Source organism: Myiozetetes cayanensis, unplaced genomic scaffold (assembly GCF_022539395.1).
Source record: "Myiozetetes cayanensis isolate MyiCay16 unplaced genomic scaffold, myiCay2020 scf4, whole genome shotgun sequence".
NCBI classification, from domain to species: domain Eukaryota; kingdom Metazoa; phylum Chordata; class Aves; order Passeriformes; family Tyrannidae; genus Myiozetetes; species Myiozetetes cayanensis.
In genome coordinates, this window is record NW_026087631.1 from 33,653,618 (window position 1) to 33,678,104 (window position 24,487).

Consider the following 24,487-nt stretch of genomic DNA (forward strand, 5'->3'; position numbering starts at 1 on the left):
AATTATGTCTCACAGTGATGCAGTTGCTCATAAAATACAGAGGTTCTACTGATTGAAATGGTAAATTCGTTAATTTCTTAAAAAATTACACTAGCAATGTATTTATTTGCAAAATTATAAATAAATATACATAATTATATATTTTATAAATACAGTGTATGTATAATGCAGTTAAATAATGCCCCCCTTTTTCTTGCTGTGACAGTTTGTGCTTTTCACACACCAAATGTGATTTTCATTTAATGAATTTCCCAGGAAGGTCATCCAACTAAATTTCCAGCTAAAATCATTTCACTAAAATTTTTTCCTCCTCTTGTTGCCATGTTTAGTCAGAATTAATAACAACATCAACACAAGTTTCCCAATGAGGGATTGCGTTGTTTTTCTTCCTAAAACTACAATGTATCAATGATAATTTAAATGTCAAGTTTAAGGGACAAACCCTGTCATCCAGATCATTTCCATGCAGGACTTTATGTTGACTGTGCATAAGGTACACTGAGCAATACTGAACTGAGAACAGAAAAAATCAGTAGCTGAATTAATATTATATTTATGTTGTGTTATAACAACATTCATAGGTGCATCAACACAAGATCTCAGAACAAACTATCAGTCTCCAGTAATGGCTTCTCCCATGTGCTTCTGTTCAGTACACTGGTAGTTTCATTTTTTTGCTTTTTATTTAAATAATCCTCATTGACCTTTTAAAGGAAAAGGGAGAACAACATGATCTGATTGCAAAAAGCAAACACTTTGGAATCTATCCCTAATTATGGGTCAGATAATCCTTTTTGATTTTTGCCACAGAGAGGGTGATAATAACAGCAAAAACTGTTAGACAACTGAAAATCTGTTCGTACTCAGGGTTTGGGTTATCTTTTACTGTCTTTTGTCTTTTATTTTTCCCCTATTTTAATTTCCATGCTTGAAGAAAAATTGAAATTGAGATAGGACTAGAGATGAAAGAGACGTATTATGGGTGAAAATGATGCTGTTGGCTCATGACATGAGAAGTATACAAGGATTATTCAAATAGGATTTTTCATAGTTTAATGTTCTGTCTGGCAATGTTCTTGGATGGACTGAAAATAATGACCAAGTGTGAGCATGGTGAGTTGTTTGCAATAAATATGTGCTTTGTTACACTCGTTAACATCTCATTTTCTTTGTAAGTTTGAAGAGAATGAGTTCACTTATTTTTCTCACACCACATTTTTTCCTCTATCAACAATTTCTGGTGACATTGATGAGATTTTTCACATTGTATTTTGATATAGAACAGGTGAAAATCAAGGTATGGGTAAATATAGAAGGTGCACATATATTTTTACATTCTGAAACAAAAAGAAAGTAAAGATTTATATTGCATATTGAAAAAGAGTTCTCCTTGAGTTTTTCATAATTGAATAAACATCCTATTTATTTAATTAAATCAACAGTCTGTGGCTTGTAGGTATGTAATTAAGGAATCACTAACCTGTCAGTAGTGCATCCCCATTTTTTTGTTATTTCTTTAATCCCTTTGGCCTTGAAGTGTAGAGTAACAAACAGACTTATGAATCTATCACGTATAATTAGCACTTCCTGAATGTGGTGGTAATGGTGATAACTTTTTTTGCCATCCAACATAAAAATGTATCCTGTGGGATTTATCATTACTGAAAGTCTCACAAGAGCATCGTTATTAAAAAAAAACAGTTTCAAGAGAGTCTCACAAACTCTGTAGTCTGTTTTAATCTCTTGAATGAGCAATACAGGCATAGGCACTGGTTTCTCAGTGCATTTCATATTTAGAAACTAAAATTATCATGAGTTCTCCCATTATTATTTTTAACATACTAATTATGAAATTCCAGGAGAGCCCTGGAGGAGAAAATGTTACTTCACACCTACTACCTTCTGCCTTGACAATGAGAAGTGTCAACATTTCGGTTCTTTGTAAAGGTGTTCCTCTTGTTGCTGGTGGCTTGACAGGCTCATGGCCTGGGGGCTGGAATCTCTCCTCTGTATCCGTATGGAAGGCTGGGCAGCAGCAGACACAGAATCAGCCACCGCTCTGCTGGAGTTTCTCCCAGGATAGTTTTTTTAGTCAGTTATCACACATTTATATAAAATATAATCTCAGATTGATGCCTATTTACTACAAAGGAGTAGAGCACTGCAGATTAAATATGGTGTGGAATTCTCTCTCAGGGGGAAGTAGATGAAAAGATGTTATAAATTCAGAACAAACTGTTTGTGGAAACACCAGTGTTGTAAAATGGATGACCAAAGGGCAAGGTCCTTGTTTGATTCAAGCTTGAATTTTGCATTAGGTTAATTTTGGCATTCTAAATCCTCTTTGGTGTATTGCAGGCAGAGTGTGAACTGTCCTGCTGACACAATACCTACCTGTGCTCTGTGGTTCCCATTTGGACTACTGGGAGTTAAGAAAACCAGGAGAAGAGCAGGACATGGAGAAAGATGAGGAAACAAATGTGTTCTCTCCGAGAAGCCTTAGAAAGCAGAGATATATGCTTTGTTTCTGGTGATGCTGTAAATTACTAATCTATAATACTGCTTATCAATTTATTATTCCAGTACTACTTTTGGTTTTGTAAAGTGAGGTTCAGAATAAAGTGCAGCTTAAAATAAACAGAACATTTCAGGTAGACAACCTCCTTTCTACCTGTCAGGATGGTGGACCTAGGTGGGAGTCGGGCTCTGCTCCCAGGGGACAGGGGACACGATGAGAGAAAATGACCTCAAACTGTGCCAGGGGAGAGTCAGGTTGGACATCAGGAGGAATTTCTTGCTGGAAAGGGCTGTCAGGTAATGGAAGGGGCTGCCCAGGGATGTGGTGGAGTCCCCATCCCTGGAGGTGTCCAAGGAACAACTGGACATAGTACTCAGTACTCTAGGCTGGTTGACAAGGTAGGGATCAGGCACAATTAGCTGGGAGGCCTTTTCCAACCTTAGTGATTCTGGGATTTAGTGAAACATGTTGGCCTTGTGGACATTTAAATCAAGTCTTGGTGAAGTGTGATAGTTTCGGTCATTTAAAAAAGAAAAAGGGAGGGAAAACCAGGAAATGAGAAGAAGAGTTTGTTCTGAATACATATTTGCATGTTCCTGTGTCCAAACAGCTAGGGAAGGTAGTGGCATTACCAAAAGGGCTTGAATGCAAAAAGGATAATAAATACTAAATTTCTGAAGAATTATGAATTTCAGGACTAAAATTATCTACGTGTATACAGAAGTGGCTTAGGAGTACCTGTAATCCTTGTTTCCACATAACTTGGTGTCCAAAACCTGGAGCACAAAGCCTACAAGATGCTCAGTTCAGGGAAGCTTATTTGTCTTGGAGGAGACCCTTTGATGTAGGTGGTACAGCCTGCACTTTAAGTCAGGTAAATCTTTGATATGTTAGGATTATTATAACTCTTCCCATTCAGCAGATCTGGAAGTAGAAGCCAAAATTTAAGAATCATTTATCTGGTCATTCTATGCCCAATTGCCAAGGCCTCTAAACTTTTTAAAGTGTTTTTTCTCACAGGCTGAACTCCAGACTTTCCTAAAACTGTATCTCAAACAGTATTCTTTGAATAGCCAGCTAGCATAATATGCGCTTGATTGTTGCTGGTGGTATTTTTGTCTTTTTATTTTATTTTATTTTATTTTCTCTGAATTCTTAGTAATTGATAAGATCTCTCTTTTCCTGTGTGGATTGCAGCAGGGTAGTAGTAAATATAAATGTGCCTTGGTATGCAGAAGAACGGACAGGTATTGTATTTCCCCCTTGCCTTCCTCAACAAAAAAGAAAAAAAAAAGGTCAATAATCTCCACCCAACAAACAAACAAAACCCACCCACTTCTACTATTTATAAAAATAAAACAACTTTAAAAACACAAACAAACAAACAAAAACACCTGACCAAAAAAAAAAAAACAAAAAAAAAAACCAAACCCACACTAAATTTGTTAATACTGCCAAAGAACAATAGTAAAGTTCGGTCACCATCAATTTAACCAAAAAACCAAAAAGCTTCACTTTCTCAGGTTGAAATGAAGACACACATAAGGGGAGTTCTCAACGGTGCCCTGTGATCTCCTTTCCTTACAACTAGGGATATTTTGGTTTTGTTCTGCCCCAAGAAATGGCCTGCTCAGATTCTCTGCTGTAGTCTGTCACTGAAGAGTGTTTGATACTTCAGCTTTTATATTATGCTCACCTGAAGCCTAGACCTGCATATCTACAGTGAAGAGCAGGCAGAACACAAAACAAAATGAAATCCAGGCCTTTGCCAAATTTACTTAGAGAGGAAAAAAAACCACAAATTTCATTAAAATCTATGGGTTTCATTAGCAAAAGTGCTTAATACACTGCTAGAAGAGAAACGTAGGGAGTGTACTTTCATTATAACAGCAGTAGGAAAAACTGGAGATAGAATAGTGGAATCATAGAATCTGATACCACAGAAAGGGGATTTTTGATTTACACAGAACCGACATCACTCACAATAAAATAGAGCCAGGCATAATGCAATCCCAGCCTGTACTGCTTAATTCTTGATTCTCCTTGATATAGCTTGGGTATGTATCACCTATATTGGGTATATCAGAGGTTTATCAGCTCTTGGACAATACATGGTACTGGGTGGAAGATAGGGAGAATTGAAGACTTGGTAACAGACAAAACTGTATGAGTCATCTATGGAGACTCATTAATGGGCCTCATTAGGTTTTGGTGAGGTTTTTTATTGTTTTCAGTTGGGATTTTTTTTGTTTGGCTGGTTGGTTTGGTTTGACTTTAGGATGGCCAAAAGCAGAGATGCATTTGCTGTTTCTACACACCAATTTTTTTCTGTTTACTCACATTTCTATTGCAGGAAGAGCAGGAGTTCTTAACAAAAAAAACCCTCAAACAAACAAAACCAAGCAAAACAACAACAACAACAAAGCAGAAAACATACAAAACACCCAAAGCAACAGAAAACAAAACAAAACCACCAAAAAATACATCAAAAGTAAACACACACCCCAAATAAAAACAAAACAAAACAAAACCAAACCACCAAAAAATACATCAAAAGTAAACACACACCCCAAATAAAAACAAAACAAAACAAAAACAAAAACAAACCACAAAACCAAAAACAAACACAAAAAAACCAAAACACAACCCCCCTAAAAACCTAATCAAACAAACACGAATCCATAAGCTTTGGACCTGATCTGTTAAAAAGTATCTGGTTTCTTTAGGACCAGGTATCTGACGCATTTGTAAGGAAGAAGATGATTAAGGAGGTATTGATAATTTTGCTGTTAAAAATAGAAGCAGTGCAGTATTCCAGGAACTAAAATTTCATGCAACTTAGAATTCATGCTGCTGAATAGATAAGCATTTTCAGAAATGCTTACAGCTATGATTTTCAACCAGTGATTTTGATGATAAGCACAGAGGTCTCTAGCAGTAATAAATATTATGGTTTCTGTGTTGTTATTTTTCTAAACTACTGTGATCGTGGGTTTTAATCTAATTTATATGCTAATATGTTTTATCTGAGAAGACCTGTTGTCTTCATTGCACTTCTGACAGTGAAACCTACCAAATTTACTTCATGCTTGCTTTTATTTATTCATTTATAGCATGTTTCAATAGGACTGCAGTGGAGTGAAGTAGTGTCTGGCTTTGATCTATAATGACCCAAGATGCTTTCTATTGTCATGCTTTGTAGATTGCTTTCAATTGTTGAGCTTTTCAGACAGTGTTGTTAGGCTTCCTTGGCAGCCGCTGAAAGGAAAATATTCATATCTCATTGTCTTCCTTTCAGTCACATACCAGGGTAGTTGCACAAAGAAGAAAAAGGTTGCAAAATTCTGAAATTGTTGTTTGAAGTGACTTGTCTTGAACTCTCTACAATATCTTGATACTTCAAATGCAGCTTTCATAGCCTAAATCACTTTATTTCTGAATAATGTAGGAGGAGAATTCAGCAAATACCTTTGTCCAGTATAATAAACTGACTTTTTTTTTGGGGGGGAGGGGGGTAATGTTTATTCATTGATTTCCCCAAACTGTCTTTCATACCTCTTTTTAGTTAGAGGAAGACTAGCAAGAGCTATTTGCAGCAGTTTCTGACTTAGTAACCTGGCAATCAGGAATACTACTGAGATAAAATTGATATGCCACTAGAACACTCTAAAGGGCTTGAGAGTAGATAGTTCTTAAAAATAATAGCTTTAAACTTCATAGCAAGAAAGTTGTAGCAGATAAGTAGCAAGTAGAAAATCATAAAAGGCTGTACACGACTTGAAAAATACTAACAACTGCAGCTAAAATAATAAAAAAAGAAATCAGTCTGGTTAAAAAGTGAAGAACTAATCAGAAACATATGAGAAATAGAAAATGTGGTTTAAACATTGCTGGATTGAAAAATGAGAAAGGAAATTGGAGGAGAGGACAGAAGCCATACTATGAGGAAATTAAATCCCAGGAAATTGTCTTAAAAATTGCTCTGGTGGTTCAATTAAGCAATGGAGAAAACAATTCAAATACAGCTGCTGTTGACAATATTGGACAGGAATAACACCAAATTAATGGATTTAATTTGGGCTGGCACATGCAGGTAGCCTTTGGATTTAAACTGATTCTGCTGATCTTTTTAGAAGCTGTTATATAACAGCTCCTGACATAGCATCAGGATACTGATATAGCTTTCTGGAAGAGTTTTTTTCTTTTTAACTTTGCTGGGAGATTTATTAGTCCTTAAAAACTGCAGGAGCGCCAAGTGTTGTGCAAATAATGCTTTTATCATCCAGAATGTTCAGCACTGCTGTGCATTATGTACTCCTTCTCTTTGCCAGTAATGAGGCAGGATCATCAGGGGGAGTAGTGCCTGGGTCTTGCTATGGGGCTGATGCCAAACCAGTGAGAAAAAACTGAATTTAGACTAAGGATTAATGTCCCAGCCCCACAGTGATGACTAACTCTGGGTGGAACTGCCTCATGGCAGACAGTGGTCTGGGCCAGCTCAGTGAAAAAATGTATTTTGTCAGAAAGTTAGTTTGAGGTCAAAGATATCAAAGTAGAGAAACAGGAGGAGTTAACCCATTAGGGTTCTGATCCATGGATCCTGGAAAAACAGAGGCCTGCACAGGGCTAAAGACAGTAATTTGACTTTAGGAAGGGGAATGATCAGCACCTATTAAAAAAAAAAGGTGTCTAAGCCTGTACTCAAACAAATAAAAAACTCCAGTGGCAAACATACAAATATAGCATTCTCAAAATAACAGGTGATTCTTTTAATAAGGCTCACAAGTGAGGGAAAAACAAAGGAATTCCCTAATGAGCTTCTGGGTTGTTATTAACACCTTCATTTAAGAAGAAATATGTTGAATTCCAGGCTATAATATTATAATCTATTTATCAGTCTTTATTATTGTAGTCCCTTTTTTCATCAAGATCAGGCTGCAGCAATCTGTTTGTGCAGCCACAATAACTCTTTTATATATTCTGGTCGTGAATAATGAGGCTTCCCTAATTACCTGGTTGTGTTTGTGTGAAGAGAGAAAGAAAACTGAATAAAGTTAATTCTGTGAACACGTGCAAAAAGCTGAAGTACAGGGGCAGTAAGAAGTAGGAGCCTGATGGTGATTATACAATCACGGAATGGTTTGGGTTGGAAAGGACCTTAAAGATCATCCAGTACCATCCCCTGCCGTGGGCAGGGTCACCTTCCATCCTTTCATTAGACCCACTTGCTTCAAGCACTGTCCAACGTGGCTTTGGATACTTCCAGGGACTGGGCAGCCACAGCTTCTCTGGAAAATCTGTGCCAGGGCTTCACCACCTCACAGACAAGAATTTTTTCCCAATATTCCATCTAACCCTGTCCTCTGGCAGTGGGAAGCCATTTACCCCTTGTCTTGTTACTCCAGGCCCTTGTAAATAGTCTCTCTCCATGTTCCTTGTAGCCCCTCAGGAGATTCCCAGGGGTCACTGTTGGAGCTTGTCCAGGTCCCTCTGGATGGCCTTGTCCTTCAGGTGTGTCCCTGCACCCTCAGCTTGGTGTCACCTGCAAACCTGCTGAGGGAGCTCTCAGTCTCTTTATCTGTGATCTTGGCCTGTTGTGTGGAACCTCTCTGTGGAACTTTGTTTTGTATATTTTACATTTTGCATATTTTGATCTATGTTGCAGGCCTTTTTATGTACACATAATACACATATTGTATGACTGTGGTGCTAACATGAAAATCCACGTAAAGTCCTCATTCTTACTCTTAAAAATCTACTGTCCTCTGTTGTGAAATCCCATGTTCACAAATAGTAGGAATGAGGAAAAGATCAGAAAGGGTTAATGTACTGTGCCAAAGGTTTATGGCTTTATTTACACCTTTTAAACTGTAACCACTTTCCTCCTTTTGTTCCTCTACATTGGAGGAAAAAAAAGGAATTATTTTTTTTTCAGGGTTTTGTTTGTTTGTTTCTAAATAGATTAGATTTATTTATGTAGTTGTATTCATAATATTCAGTATTTTCAGCTCCTTTTTAGTATTTTCTTCTTCCTTTGGGATTTACTCTCTGCTTAGTCCTGTGTTTTAAAAATATATGCTGTGCATTCAGACTCAGGACTCTATTAAGTGCCCGAGAACAGCAATTGCATTTCAAACAGTACCATGTGGGCATCCTACACAAAATTAACCACTTTAACATTGCTTTACACTAGCTACAACCACATGACATTATCTGGATGCAGATAAACTAAAAAAAGACCCCAAAACAGATAGGTTAGGTAAAACCTCCTTGTGTTTCTTTCCACTGGTAAGACAGAGTGGGAGACTAGCTTTCTTTCCAGGTCTGCTCCAGACATGCTGTGGCATCTGGGGTGTATCTCGGATGTGGAAGGGCAGGTCAATGACTTGGCCTTGAGACTAGGGGTAGTTATAATACACTTCATTCTTCCAGATAGATATTTTGACCATTTTGCAATGTGACATGAGAAGCTCTCTAAGAAGTTCTGTGTTCAGATTTTTCTGCATTCAGAAGCTGAAAGAGTATAGTTATTTAGCTTACTAGTCAAGGATCTGTATGTATCATTATTAAAATAACTGTTAAGATCCCTCTTACATTAAGTGTTCTAAAAGCATCACAATCTCAGTCACCCTGTGAACATCTTTAATTTACATCATTCTCTGCCAGACTTTTTGTTTTTTCACCCTTTTTCAGTTACTGTTCCCAGCTCTTCATTTTCAGATGTTGTCTGTAAGTAGCAACAAGGGCATCTGAGCTGCTACCTACATTTGTTTAGCTTTAGTTTACAATTTACAACAGATAATAAAAAGTAAATTAAAAACCACTGCCAACAACGTGGTTTGTTACTGCAGCATGGCCACACTGAGATGGAGTTTGTCATAATCCAATTTACCACCTTGGCTAAATCCTTTTTTTAGATGTCTGTGTGTCACATGCTGCTGTACAGATTATAGAATCTATACAGGATTTTTTATATGTGTGAAAGTTTCAGATTTTTTTCTGCTTGTGGAAAAAGCTGAAAGAAATAAGGTAAAAATTACATCTGTCCTTTCCAGAGACTCTTAGCAGAAATGACCTAAAGGATTTTCATCATTCATCCACGTGGGATGCTAACATGCTACTGCCAGCTGCATTGTCCAGAATAAACAGAATCACTTTTTTATTGTAGCTGATAGCTGTAATGTCCTTATTATTTCATATCCCTCACAGGAGGGGCACATATCTGCAGTGCCTGATAATATTCTGAGTGTGATCAGTAGAATCACCTTCCTGTAAAACCAGAAAGCAGATTATGAAAACCCATAATATTGTTTTACCTCCTCAAGTGACATGTCTTTTTTGATGGTGATAGAACTTAATATCCATGGGGCCAAAAATACATGAAATGAATGCAGCAAGACTGGGTAATTATAACGAGGGAAAGTTACAGAATATTTTACTTTATTCTCTTTAACTGCATGGTTTGGTGTAAATAGGTCACTTCAGAGGGTCATTTTTGAGGGTGTCCTCGTGGGAAAGCATGTTCAGTGCTGGTGTGTTTGGTGAAATGGTCATCTCACGTGCTGGTGGGCTTTGGAAAGGAATCCTTTGGTTACCTCCACATCCTACACTCCCTTTATTCCTGCCTGCAGAGGGATTTGGATTGGGATGAGCTAGATTCAATCTCAAGGATCTCAACCTAGAAACTGTGCTTAAGTGGAGACCCTAATGGTTACTGAGACTTCTTAACTAACATCAGGTCATTATGGCACCTTTAGGATTGCATGGAGGGAAGGGATTAAAGCTGAAGCAAAATCCATAGATTTCATGTAGTGTAGATTCAGAAACTGTGTTTTGGATTCAGAACCATTTCTTCAATAGCGTTGGCATCTCTTGTAAAAAAATATCACCAAAGAAGCTATTTAAGACTGGATATAAAAAACCAGAAGTAACTGGAGATCAGTGACTACTTTTCAAAGTTTAAAGAGAATAAGTATAGAATTTGTATTCTAAGGTATTTTATTTTGGTGAAGATAGAAGGGTATAATGAAAAATAATCAGAGTTTTAAAAACTGTTAATAATGACTTTTTAATTGCTCAGGTTTGAAATTTGGATTTGCTTAGGACAAGAAATGATAAATTCACTAGTGCTAAGATTAATAATTGCCTAGGAACAAGTCAATGAATACATCCAATATAGAGAAAATAAAAGTAGAACAACACTTTCATTTCCATATATATAAAGTATATATAAATATATAAGGAAATATATATGTGTTTATGTATGAAAATAGACACGCTGGTGCTTCCCAGACCAGTGCTTCTGATTGCTAACCTCAAATGCTGTGGAGCATAAAGAAAGAGGAATGGAGAGGAAAACTGTGGATGAAAATTGGGAATATTCATTTAAAATTGGTAATTCCACAATAAGCATTTGGGTTTTGTTTTGAATAATTTTGTTTCTCTGATGAAGTGAAAGTAGAAACTGGAAAATAACTGTCAAGACAAGTATGTATATGTGTATGAATGTTTTCAGTCCAGAAGGACAAGAAGGAAGGGAGATGTTACCTGTCTAGGGAAGGTCATAAACTTTTAAGACTGTTAAGTCTTAAGTCCCTTTGGACTGTGCTGCTGATTAGACTGTGAGTGTGGATTGTTTCTCTGTGGAAAACAGAGGATGGGCTCTTGCATCTGAGTTCTTCCCTGATCAGGGTTTTGAGGCACTTCCAAAGCTTTGGGAAGCATGAGTATTTTAAATAAAGATTTAGGAAGAGCTGATGATCAAGAGCTTAATGTAGATTAAGTCAAATAAGAAATCTAGATTCCTATATTGACCATCTGATCTGGATATAGAGGTGGGGCCTGCTAACAGCTAGCAGAGAAGCATGCAGAAGTCCAGCAGATTGTTTAGAGAAACCAGTAAAACTCTTTCAGGAGATTTGCAAAACCCAGTAATTTTAGTAATAAATGTAAATATTTTATTAACTGAGAAATTTCAAAGGAACAACATGATGCTAAAGATTTCCTGACCACCTTTAAAAGCAAAAGGCAAGTGACAGGAAATGATAGTATATTCCCACCCTGACTCGGAATCTCTTTTGAAAGCTTTTAGTTGAACAAAACAAATTAATGACAGTTTAGCCTAAGTGCCTTGTGCAGGAAGTCTCAATTTAAACTCTTACTCTTTCCCTTTTCATAAACTCCTTTCACCCCAAAGACCTGAACAGGTGCAGAAATACAGGCCTACCCACCTGAGTGTTAGCAAGTCGCAAATAACAATGTAAACACAGGTGATATGAGTGAAAGCCATAAATCAAAGGAGTACCTGCAAGGAGTGACTGGTTAATTTTCTACCAGCTTTGTTGCGCATGCAGAGAGAAAAGATGTGGGAGACTGCATTTATGGGGACTGGGGTATCTTCATTAAAGGTATTTATCAGCTCTCTCCCCACTTGTGAGGGAAGCATCACTGCTGGTGGTGGGTGCTGGTGTGTCATTGGTACCATCATCTGATCCATTGGAAAGGGAATATTTTTCCTTTGATAAAGCGGTGTCTCGGCTGGTGACAGCTTCTCACCAAATCCACACTACAGTATAAGCATGAAAGATTTTCCACAAGTTGTAAAAATACTCAGAAGTGCATTATATAACCATATCCCCTCCTTTTAATCATTTTTGATCCATTTTATACTAATAAAGATGTGAGATGACAGGAATAGTTCATCTTTTTTTTTTTTCCCTGCAGAGCCTGTTGGCATAGAAATGAACTTTCTGTAACCCATGAAAGAGGGAATAGTTTACTTTTTAAGCTGTTTTCTGTTTCTAGTTGTGTTTCATATTGTCAAACATGAGATGCTTATAAAAATCTGTCACAGTAGGCTGAAGTGCAATGACCTACTACACTTTCACATTCAAATGAATAAACTAGCTCATACTGTAGACCTTTGGAAAAGGAAGAGATTATACTTTTTTAAGTCAGAAGGGGATTTATTATAATAGAAATTAATCTCTGCAGACATTACTTTAGGGCTCTATTCTAACTCTTAAAGTGGAGACACACTTTTACAGTATTGTACTATAAGATTAAATCCAAAGCTTAAGTCAGCACTTCATCTTCATCCAGGATTAATGTTCCAGCCCAGTCCCAGAGTGGGATTCAAATGATAATTCTCTGCTTAGAATAATCTGATTTTCTTTTCGTAAGATCAGCTCAGGGTTTGAGAAGTCAGCTGGTGCATCCCCTCAGATTACAAGACTAGAAGTAAAAATTAGAGAAATTTTTTACACCTAGTTTACACAATTACTCTTCAGTTCTCCACCACAACCACAAGCTGTAGCTTGTTTAAGCACATACAGTCTCTTGTGACCTCAGAGGCTTTCGGAAGTAACTGCTTTAATTTTTGTGAAACTTGTGATAAAACCATGAACTCCAAGATTTACATTCTCATGTAGTTTTTCTTTCCAATTCGTGTGTGGACATTCAGAGTTGATGTTCCCTGTTCATGCAATTTCTAAAAACACTAAACAGTGTGACATTATTATTTTAGTTAGCAAGTTAGCTGAACTTTTTACCTGCATAGTAAGCAAATCAGCCTAGAAAACAAGCAGATGGAGGTGTATATGAGTTATTGGTATCTGGAAACTTTATTTTCAAATAATAAAGGAGACAATTTAATTATTCCAACTGTCTTTTTAACTTAGGAAGAAACAAATTAGCTGCCTCACCATAATATCTGTAAAAACCCAGCTTACAAATTTCTTAAAAAGAACTGCAGAGCTCATCTGTTTCTATGTTCACATTTTGCATCTCTGCACAGGTGTGTTTTCAACATGATTAATGGTTCTGCTTCTAAGTACTGGTTTAGCTGTGGAGAAACAGGTTTGAACTTGGGCACTGGACAGACGATTCTGTAAATCAGAAAACTAGTAAAACTCTTTTCCTGAAAATTGATTTTAATGTGAAACTGCTACAGGTAGTAAGTCTTCTCAGTCTTTTGCTGAAGTTTAGGTGCTCTTCTGGGTTTCATAACTGAGGGTCATTTTTACTGTCTCTAGACCAGATTTGACTGGCTGTTTGCAGAGCTGTTTGTTCTTTGCTGGATGTGGAGATTTCTTCTTTGGAGTAAGTTTTACCTTTGAGGTTCATCGCTTCCCTTGAATGGTGAAACCAAATACTTGGACTTTAAAACACACATTACACAGCTCACCAGTAAAGAGCATTGTGTCTGCCTAAAAACTTGTGTGGCTAACATCCTGAACTCCTATGTCATTATGTTTGCAAATGCAATATCAGTGCATTTAGCTCAGTATCAGACACTGTAAATTTCACTGCCTCATTACACAATGCATATTAAATGTTTATATTTATATTAATGTACATTATATGAAAGAGGAAATAGGGTCGAATTTTTCCATGTACCCTTTCTGTTTCATGAAACATTCTCTGTTCTTGAATTATGGAAGCAAATCTGGCCCAAACATCTGAATGGTCTTTCTTCAGTCACTTCTTTCCTTACAGTTTTGAAATGTGAATCCACAGGACTCTTTAAAGACATAGTTCTTGCTTTGTTGTCATATCTTTATCTCAAGCAGATGTTTCTTACAGCAACACTTCTGCCAGAAGTTCTAGCAGTTATCATTTTAGGTGTTAGAAGATACCTGAGGGAAAATTTTTTCATGTTTTTCATTGACAAACATGAGTGAACTGTAGATGAATTAGTGTACAGTAACAGTAGCTGGCTGTTCTATGTGCTGTTACAACAAGGAGTGCTTGTGAAGGTGCAAGTGGTTGTGGGATAGAACTTCTCCCTTTGCCCAGTGCATCTTCTTCAGCCTTCATACTACACAAATTGTTTCCATAAACTGTGAATTTCTGTTTCTTGACAAGGATTTATGGGCTGTTATCTTGGTGTGCTGCATTATTTATACAGAAGACTTGAGTTCCTTTTTTCAGGTTGTCCTTTGCTGTCAAGTAAAGGATTGCACTCCTCAGTCAAGAATCACGCAATGTTTCATGAGGTTTCGTAGGACAAAATATTATGTTATGTAAAAGTTTAAAGTTCAGCAAAGAGTGAGTTTAGTTTTTATCCAGGTCTTCACCATAGCTTGTTTGTGGAAAGAAACAATTCAGTATTTTATTGAAAAGGATGTGGCTTAAGAGTAGTTATGTGAATTGTACCTCATGGAGTGTAATGGACTTACAGAACAGTTCTTCTCCAAGTGCTTTGATAAAAGAAATCCAGGTTCATTGTCTGAGGTATTCACTAAGGAGAAAAAAATCATAGTCTTAAAAAAAAAAATTCTAGTTGTTATTAGAGAGCAAATATATCACCATTTTATTTTACTGTATAATTTTTCCTGAGTTTGGAGAATGCGGGGGTTGTCTCAATTAAAATTCTAATTTTTGAGTATGTGTGGATCTCCACTTTAATTTTATTCTTTTTGTCACACTCTTTTTATTCTTAACCAACTGTTATTTCCAAAGAGAGGATGAACAGTTCACTCAAGAATTATTTGACTTAAGAAGTTCTGAAGAAATTAACAATGTGAGGAAAAATAATAATTTTTTTTAAATCCCCCAAATTTAATATACTTTGATCCTGTGAATGTTATGTCTTCCCCTCAATACAGTAAGGTCTGTGATAATGCAGACTGCATTTCTACCTTCACTCTTCCATAAATTGTGTTATCAAAAAGGAGGAAAAATGTATGTATATACATACACAATTTATAAAATAAGCTTCATATATAACATTGATTCAAAGCCAGCATTCCCTAAAAGGGGTAAATTCAAAGTGGTTATGAGTTCTGCCTATCTTGGGGTCAAAAGGTGAGGGTGTGTGAGCTCATCTTTGGCTGACTCCGCTCCACAAATCCCTGCACTGAATCTCAGTAGCTTTGATGCAATGAGGTTTTATTGTTTGAGAGTTTCCAAGGGATGACATGAAGGCAGCAATAGCTGTAGCATATAGTTTATGCACAGTCTCGAGACACACTTTTACACTTGAGTAGACACATAATGAAACTTGCAGGCTTAGTCAGATACAGGAAGGAAAAAGTATGAATTATTGGGTTTTGTAAGACACTGGCATCTTACTGGACTCCTTTCAGAGTGTCTTAATTATGTACAATAATAATTTGTATTTTTATTTTTTATTTTCATTTTTAATAATTGAATTTCTCTTAGAGTGTTGGTTTAATTTACAGAAATTTGTCAAATTACACAGTCTATTACACAAACAGCATATTGCGTATCACTGTGGAAAGTCATCAGCACAGAGGATAGTTCTGTAAGAGTTACTGTAAAGGATATAGTTCTTTGTGTTTATTTTATTCTTCCATTCACAATGGTTCTCAGGTTAAATTCTAAACCCACTGTTGTGTTAAAAGCTATGTTGCATTTTAATGATAACAAATCCCTTCATCGGTTATGTTAAGACAAAGTGCACCCATATAACCTTTTCTTACTAAGAACAGCCTTCAAAATCAAAATCTGTTCATCAAACTCAGGGGAATGTGTAACAAATAAATTTCAATATTTCAACAAAAACATCCTCTCAAGAGGCAAAAATGTAAATCAACAGGGATATTGTTGATTCAAAAGTGATATTTATTTTGTTCAGCACAATTTCACAGACAGTTATAAATACATGAGAACATTTTCTGGGATTTTTTACTAATCTAAGCACAGCCTAGTACCTTGTCTTAAGTATAATTGTGCAGCTTCTCATTTTTCTGATGGCATTATATTTGATTTCATACCACAGCGTATTTTAACCATTCCCTCTTTAGTCCTCTTTAGCATAGTGAGACAGACCAGGCAATTTTTTTTTGTTGTTGGAGCCTTTTGTCCCTTGTGCTTTCTTCCTTTTTTTGTCCCATTTTGTTTAGATGCATGCTGTAGTAATTTTATTTCCGTGACGTGATACAATGACATTATAAAAATTACACTCATGACTGGCATGCCAAGGTGGTGTGTCTAAAGAGCAATTAGTGCAGTTATTTCCTGATCATGGAAATAAATGACTGTTGACAGAGGACAGCATCTGCTTTAGTAGTCCCAAAGTACAAGTCAGGTCACTTTACTTCAGACTGAAAAAGCCAGCATGGATTTTCAGAAAAATGAAAACTGCGCAGTTAAGTGTGCATACTTTGGTCATTGTAGGAGATTTCAGTTTCTGGAAATGTAGTTGAAAATTGGGTATGCAATCTGCTTGTCAATCAATATAAAATTTACTAATGGAAAAATTTGTCTTTTTACCTTCCTTTTTGTTGTGTGTGTGTGTGGTTTTTTTTTTTTTTCTTTTTTTTTCTTTTTCAATAGCATAATAGAAATCAGAAGGACACTGAATCAGGAAATACGTTACAAATATGTCCTCTCTCATTTTAATCAGAATATCCATACGGATTTGCATAATAAGTGTTCTGGCTCCAGATGTTGTTTAGTTTATTAATTTAATTAGAAGTATGGGAATACAGTTGTCAGAGCATTTGTTTGATATTATCTGTTCTTTAACAACCAAATGCCTGAGCCCCATAAAGGAATAAACAAACATACTTTGATACCCCAATGATGCAACAAAAGCAGAAAATGAAAAGTTTTGACTCATTTAGATTTAGTTAGAAAGACAAATAACGTTTGGTCCTTAGATAAGTGATGTTTTATGTAATTTACTGTTTTCAAATAACTTTGCTTCTCCATAAACTGGACAGTCTTCAAGACAAAACTCTTAATTCCAGGTACGTAGGCACATGACAGTTCTCTGTCTTAGAAGGACAGATTAAAGAAGATGAACTAAAATTAAAACTAAAAATAACCCAGCACAACTAGAGTTTTTTGCAACTGATGCACTGAATTTGTAAAGGCAGTTTCATTTGTCAGTTGCATTTCTCAAGTGATTGTTAAAATTGAAATTCTCTCACCAAGCACTAATCTGAATTTTATGTACCAGAAAGGTGTTGAAATGTTGAGTTCCCTTACCACCACTATAGTCCAAAACATGATATACTATCAGTACTACTGACATAAAGAAGCGAATTTTTCTAACTTTTTTCACTTACATGGCTAAAGGACTGGCAACTTTTCAACTTAAAAAGCATGCAAAATAACATACTTATTTTTTAATAATTACCAGATCTTTCTTTCAGATGCATTTACTGCACAAATTATTAGTATTTCTAAAAACAATGCTGAGCAACGAGAGCAAAAATTTTTCTTCTAAGATGAAGGTTGAATTAAATAAAAATGCATCAAAATACATATTTGATTATCTAAGAAAAAGTATTAAATTGAAACCGACCAAAACCTAGGGCATTCTTTAGGATTAATTCCATTTATCCCATTAATGTGAGGATTCAGTCCTGCATTTCTTTGTATTTGTAGAACTTTAAAGCAACCCTGTGATGCATCTTTAAGAGTTTGCATCTTTCTGCTGTTGATTACTTCAATGTTAATAGAACAACTGAAGTGAAGCATAGCTTTGTTTCTATTCATTTTTTTCCGATTCAGCAGTCAAAATGGATTATGGAGTGACTTCTTAGACTTCCCTGGGACATGGAAGGCACTGCTGAGGGGCACTGAGGGACTGTGGCTGCTCAGGTTCTTTTGCCTCCATCCCTGCAATGGAGCTGGGGGGGTCTGCAGGCCTGAATTCAGTGGTTGATACGAATCAAAGCTGTGCCACTGAGTGATTTCAGAGTGTGTAAGTGTGGAACACGTCGTGATGGAACCACAGCCACAGTCGTTTGCTCACAAACCAGTTGATAAAGCAATAGCCAAAACTGAAATCACCTCTTTGTTTTACAGTGAAGAGAAGTAAAATTCTGGGTAAATTCTTTTCCAAGGATATATAAATGCCTTTAAACAAGAGAAAGCAAAAGATTGCCTTTTGCTACTGTATTTGTAAATGAATAGCTGTCATTGAGTCTAAGGGAATCAAACTTTATGAAATGGAAGACTAGGGAAAGATGATTTCACAGAGGTGTGCTGTTAAATAAATATAAAATTGGATTAGCCAGAGGTTATTCAAGGGACATAGAGTTTCTCATTCCTTTCTCTTCTTGGCTACCAGCAATCTGCCATATTTGGAGCTTATGCATAACTTTTTGTGACTTTTATAACAAGAACCTTGTTTTTTCTTCCCTTTTATCATACAGCGGATGTGTGTGACTCCAACCCCTGCCAGAATGGTGGCATCTGTCTGTCAGGGCTGAGTGATGATTTCTACTCCTGTGAGTGTCCTGAGGGCTTCACAGACCCCAACTGCTCTAGCCTTGTGGAGGTTGGTAAGTGAAAACTTTATAAAGTCTGAAATAGTTGTTTTAAATACCCCACTAAGCTGTGACTGCCCAACCAGTGATCACATCTATGACATTTTCTATGGCAGTGGGTTCATTACATTGTTCATTATTGGTTTTTTAACCCTTTATCTGTATCACAGATATCTAAATATTAAGTAACAAGCAGTTAAAACAACATCTGAGGCCTGTATCTGTAGAAATCAGGAAAGTTCAGTGCTCTACTTCATGAAAGACTCTCTGTTCTAGGAGGGATCCCAAACAAAAAGATCATAGTGGTGCCCTAAAATGTCAGCATTTCTCAAAGATCAATGTAAATAGATATTTCTATGTATCCTCCTGCAGCCAATGGCCTTTTAAAGTGTCATTTCTGATAATTTTATGCCAAGGTCCAGAGTAAAGATTAATTACTTAAACATGAAAAGTGACAGAAACAGCACAGGAGAAAACAGAATAACACTTAGTAGTCACTTGTTTGAATTTCAAAACAATTATCTGTCTGGAGGCTGTAATTAATCATTAGATGAGTCCATAGAGTGCACGGCAAATGTACAGAAATTCTGTGATGTGCATTTGACTCAGAGTAAATCTGAGTGGCAGCTACAAAACACCTGGCAAGTCAGGTGTTTTCTTAAAAAAACTTTAATCAAAATTTAAGGAAAAGAAAAAAACTTTAACTAATTGACTGAGCTCTTATGTTACCCCAAAGATGTATATCAAGCAAAATGCTGAAAATGTCACAGCTGGACACAGCACCTCTCTAACATTGTAACCACCCTAAATCTGTGTGGTTCTCATTTTTTAATAAATAATTAATATCCACACAGGTACAACCTGAATATGATGCTTTGAGGTTTAAGTATATCTCTATCATGAGAGACATCAAGCAGAACTTAGTCCAGGAATCCAGGGTTGTTCTGTTTATGGGGGTTGTTTGGGGTTTTCTTTTCTAAAAGTGATGCTACCACTGTTCTGAGAGTAAATTCTAATCCCCACAATGCAATTTTAAGGGAATTCGAATTTAGTTTGATTTGTCTGAAGATAAGCTTTCTGCAAACAAATGGAATTAATTCCTGCTATTGGCCAGCTTTGGTCAATCAAGACAGCAACAGCACTTTTTTCTGTCTCTAAAATGTCATCGTAGCTGTTTTTTACCTACCTTGGGTTGCACAAGAAAGTGCTTGTTCCCTTGGTGCAGCCACAAAAGAAGCCAGCAGACACTGCAACAAAATCCATTTTCCATCCCTTTCCCTATCATTTTTATGAGTGCTTGAAGTGTCTGAATTTATCCTACAGGTGTAGGTCACCATACCTTAAAATGGCCTTGGCATGGCTTTATTTCAGGAAACTTTTGGATTTATTGTGTGCTTGGTTGGCAGGAAATTGCATTCCACGTAGCTGAGAGGATGCCACAAGTGAGTCTCAGATAAAAGGGTACTATGAGAGTTGCCATTGTAATTAACAAAGAAGTACTAACAGGGCTTTAAAAAATACACATATACTTAACCAAATCTTAAGCACTTCAGCAAAGACTCAGCTTGGTAAACAGAGTAAAGCATAAGTAAACACACTGACAATATGTGGTAATCACAGCACTTATGTAGCAGGATTTTGCATTTCTAGTTTGAAATCCATAGGGAATATCTACTGGAAAACATTGGTTAAGTAAAGAACTTACTAATATTTCTATATTAACTAAAATCCAGAGTGTTGATGTAGCTTGTGTTTGTCTTGTGTGATTATGCTACATATATGGATTCACAGTCGAGCCTTGTTAAAAACTTTAAAATAAGTTTTAAATAATCTCTTACTTTTTAGTAAAAAGGTTATTCAGTATTATGTTCCTGTAGGGAGTCATATAAGTCATTGACAAAAATGGTGATTTGAGATATTTTGATTTTTTTCCTGTGAAAATGATGGTGATAAACGGAAGCTATTAGTAAATTATACTCCATTAATTGAAACATAGGAGTATTTCAAGTAAAATAACCTGTTGAAAGGTGGGTCTGTGAGGAGTTCAGGAGTGCCAGACCCCAAGTGATCATTTTTAACTAGGAGTATTTATTGGATATAAGATTTGAGATGGAATGCTCTCAAAGGTTGCCTCTCTTTGGCTTTTTAGTGAGTTACTGCCCAAAAGCTAATCTCTTAACCCTTCCTGTCTCAAAAAGGCTTCTTGACAATTTCCTGTGTGGTTGAAAACACTAAGTTGGTTAAAATTAAACATTTAGGCTGTCAGCAAGTATCATGTAAGAAAAGAAGAAGAGCCCGTGTCCCTTTATGTCCCCTTGAAAGGGCTGTACAGCAAATTTTAAAAGCAACTGAGTGTTCTCTGTGCCCCTCTCATTAGAGACTCCACTATTAGACTTTATTCAGCCCTGATGACAGGATATAATGTTGATCTCTGGGCTCCAGATGGAAAGTCAAAAACTTTCAAGGGACATACCTTAAAATAGGAGGATTTCACAATAAAAGACAACAGAGATTAATTGATGCATTAGTCATGAAGTAATGTGGGTGAATAAAAATAATCCCATCCAGATAGGAAGTTATGAACTCACATAAAGGAAAAAAAATAGATGCATGTAAGTACCTATAGGTAAGAGGATTCAATATTTAGGCAGAAGTCTTCCCTAAATAGATCAACAAAGATTAAAGACAGTTTGGGAGCTACATGGATAATTCAAAGTCTGAAAAAGTAGCTCTCCCTTACTATCTTAATAGAACTAAGATTGAAAATAATCTGGCCTGATCATAATACCTTATTTCAGTCTAAGAATATTAATTATTGCTGGTTTTTTATACATTTATCTGTGGAAAATCATTACTTTTCTGCCACATTCCATTATTTTCTGACCCTGTAATTTGAGTGTATCTAAAACAACCAAAATTTTTATAAAATGTTTGTCATAGTAATTTGTATGTTTGAAATTGCTAATCCTATTCTGATCCTACTCTTTCTCTAATGGCAACCCCACCTTATTTCCTATGTTTCCTTATATTACATACTGTACCTAGTCATGCTAAAAGAGTTGAGATGAGGCGTCAGATCACTCTATCTGTACAGTCAGGTCATTTCAATGGTCAGTGTATCCTAACAGATTCTAAATATATGATAAACTGGCAGAGAATAAGATAGAGGCAGGTGGGAAAATGTACATTGTAGTTCTCTTCAGTGTAGCACATCCTCCAGCAAGGTAGAAAAGGATTTAGCTAAACAGATAAAAGATGATTAAGCATCCCAAATAGCAGGATGCATCAAGCATCCCAAATAGCAGGATGTTTCCCAAAGATAATGAGAATGCTATGGCCTGAGTTAACTCTTTAGCAAACACCTATGTAGATATAGGGAAACATTAATTTTAAACTAGACTGAAAATTCTTCAATTGTTTAACATTGGCATTGAAATGCATTACAGAGAAGTTGACAGACTTTACATCCTTTAAGTAACTCGTAAGTAATTCTCAGGAATCATGTAAATTAGAGAAATATCATAAACAACAACTGTTACAGACAGTTAGAAGCCTTTAATTAATATTGCTCAGGAAAACTTTTAATGTGCTTCCTGATAATCATGAGTAGTTGATAAAGGAAAAACAGATTAGTCATGGACAGCACATGGAGCAATGACGATGTATCTGTATACATTGAAATGATAATGGTGGAAGGTTTTTTTGACATAGAAATTATTCCAGTTTTGTCTAGTGTGTGCATAGGGGAAAACAGGGACAGAAATTTATGACTGATAATGAAAAAAACCCAACTAAGTTTAGTGTACTGTGAGGTTACCAGAGTTCAGACCATGAGTGACGATGTTGTTCACTTTTGAAAAACGAGCATCTTAAAACCACTAGGTTTTGATCTCCCAGATCTGAAATTCAATAACTGTCTGAGAGGATAAACTGGCAAACATGTTTGGTTTGTGTAAGTGGAGAAATAAATGATGTAAAATGACAAGGAGGGTAGAAGAGCCATGAGCATGTTAGAGAAGAGGTGGGAACACTCCCCCAATCTGCATTCAAATATGCTGTTGGTGTCCTTTTGGAAAGTGTCTTTTACATCAGCTCTCAGTACTCACTGAGAGGAACTTGTTATTGAAAAGCATGATAAAATGTCTGTGTGCATGTTAGAAGTGGGGAAAGGGAAGGTGATGATCTTACATAATGCAGGGAACCTAGGTCTAAGTGCAGCTGAGTGAAGGGAGGGGAGCTGAAAGGTGAAACAGAGATGCCAGCCGACATCTTTATTTTGCCAAGTGATTAAGAAGTGGTTGTGGGGTTCCTTGTTTATCACATTGCAGTGTTTTGCATATCAGTTTAGTCTTTACAGAATCCAAAGGAAACTGTTTCTTTGATAGTTGCTGTCTCCGAGCCATAAGCAGGAATCAAAGGGGTTCCTCCCTTTTCATGCTGCTAAATAAAAATTCAGTGAGATGGATTAGACCCAGAGTGCTCTGATCCGTTTGTTTTGTGTCTTTGTTTACACAGCCTAACTCTCTATTTTTGCTGTCCTGACCTCTACACTCACAGGACAAGGGCTTCCAAAAAAAAAAAATAATAATACAGATAAATTCCTGTCATTTGTTTCCAGTCAGTATTACATTCTTTTCAATGCCATGAGCAGAAATGACTGAATGATTTCAAAGATGTTTTTATAGTCTTAAAATATGTGATTTTTTTTAAAGGAACAGGGTTGCTTGCACCACATATTGAACATATGTACTAATGGATTTTCTAAGGTGGAATTAGGGAAATTAATCCACTCTAACAAAAGACTTCTAATAAACTGTTGTCTGTCATGTGAAGCTAGTATGCAACTGATATGAAAGTAGCTGCTTTGGCTCTAAATCAAGTAGCCTGAAATAATGCAAATTAAAGCACTGGCTCACAAAATCAGAGTAGTTGAAAATGTGAGGTACTCCTTCTCCATGGATGATTCATGGGTGGAGATTTCTTGGTGCCATGTCCACTTGTGTTCTGAATACTTCCAAGGATGGAGACTTTGCATCTCATCATGGCAATCCGTGCCAGCGTTTGATCACCACCACAGTGAAAAAACCCCAAGGAATCAAGCAAACAGATCCAAAACACCCAAATAAGTTTAAGAGTTTTGTGAAATTTAGCTTCTTCTCATTGTCTCTCATGCAGTCACTATTGTACCACTGAGAAGTCCTGGGCTCTGTCATCTTTATTTCTATAAGATTTTTTTTTCTCAGGCTTGACAGTCTGATTTTAGGGAAATAACCACATCCCTTAGCCTGCTGGCAATGTTCTTCCTAGTACAGTACAGTCCTAGGTACAGATTGATCAGGATATTGGAAAATAGAGTGTGGACTCCAGATGTCAGCATCTGTTCATTTGTAATGTCACGCAAATAGACTATATTTATTTCTATAGCAACAGAATCTATGTAAATTATTTATTCACTACCTTTCCTACTGTCAACAGGGAGATTTTATTATAAGACCATGAGTTTTTCTTCAGTGAAGTGTCATGCTCTACTTTTGATTTATTATTTGGAAAAACTGAAAAGGAGATGATTTTCTGTTTGCTTATGTTTTTATTTGCAAAAATTATTTCAGTGGTTCTGTTGGTAAAAAAAATTAAAAGTGCAACATCAGATTGGTGAAGTGGGCCTGTGTTTATTTGAATTGAGGAGGAATAATCAGGTTTCATGGGAAAAGGTTAGTCTCTT

General features: G+C 36.3%; 1 protein-coding gene across 2 annotated transcripts in view; it reads left to right on the plus strand.

The window, feature by feature from the left end:
- The window catches only part of EDIL3 (EGF like repeats and discoidin domains 3), a 221,630-nt gene that overhangs the window by 41,104 nt on the left and 156,039 nt on the right, over positions 1-24,487 (plus strand). For both annotated transcript variants that reach the window (XM_050329114.1, XM_050329115.1), the window contains exon 2: positions 18,652-18,780. In XM_050329114.1, coding sequence (XP_050185071.1) covers positions 18,652-18,780 — 129 coding nt within the window. The remainder of the gene's footprint in view (positions 1-18,651; positions 18,781-24,487) is intronic.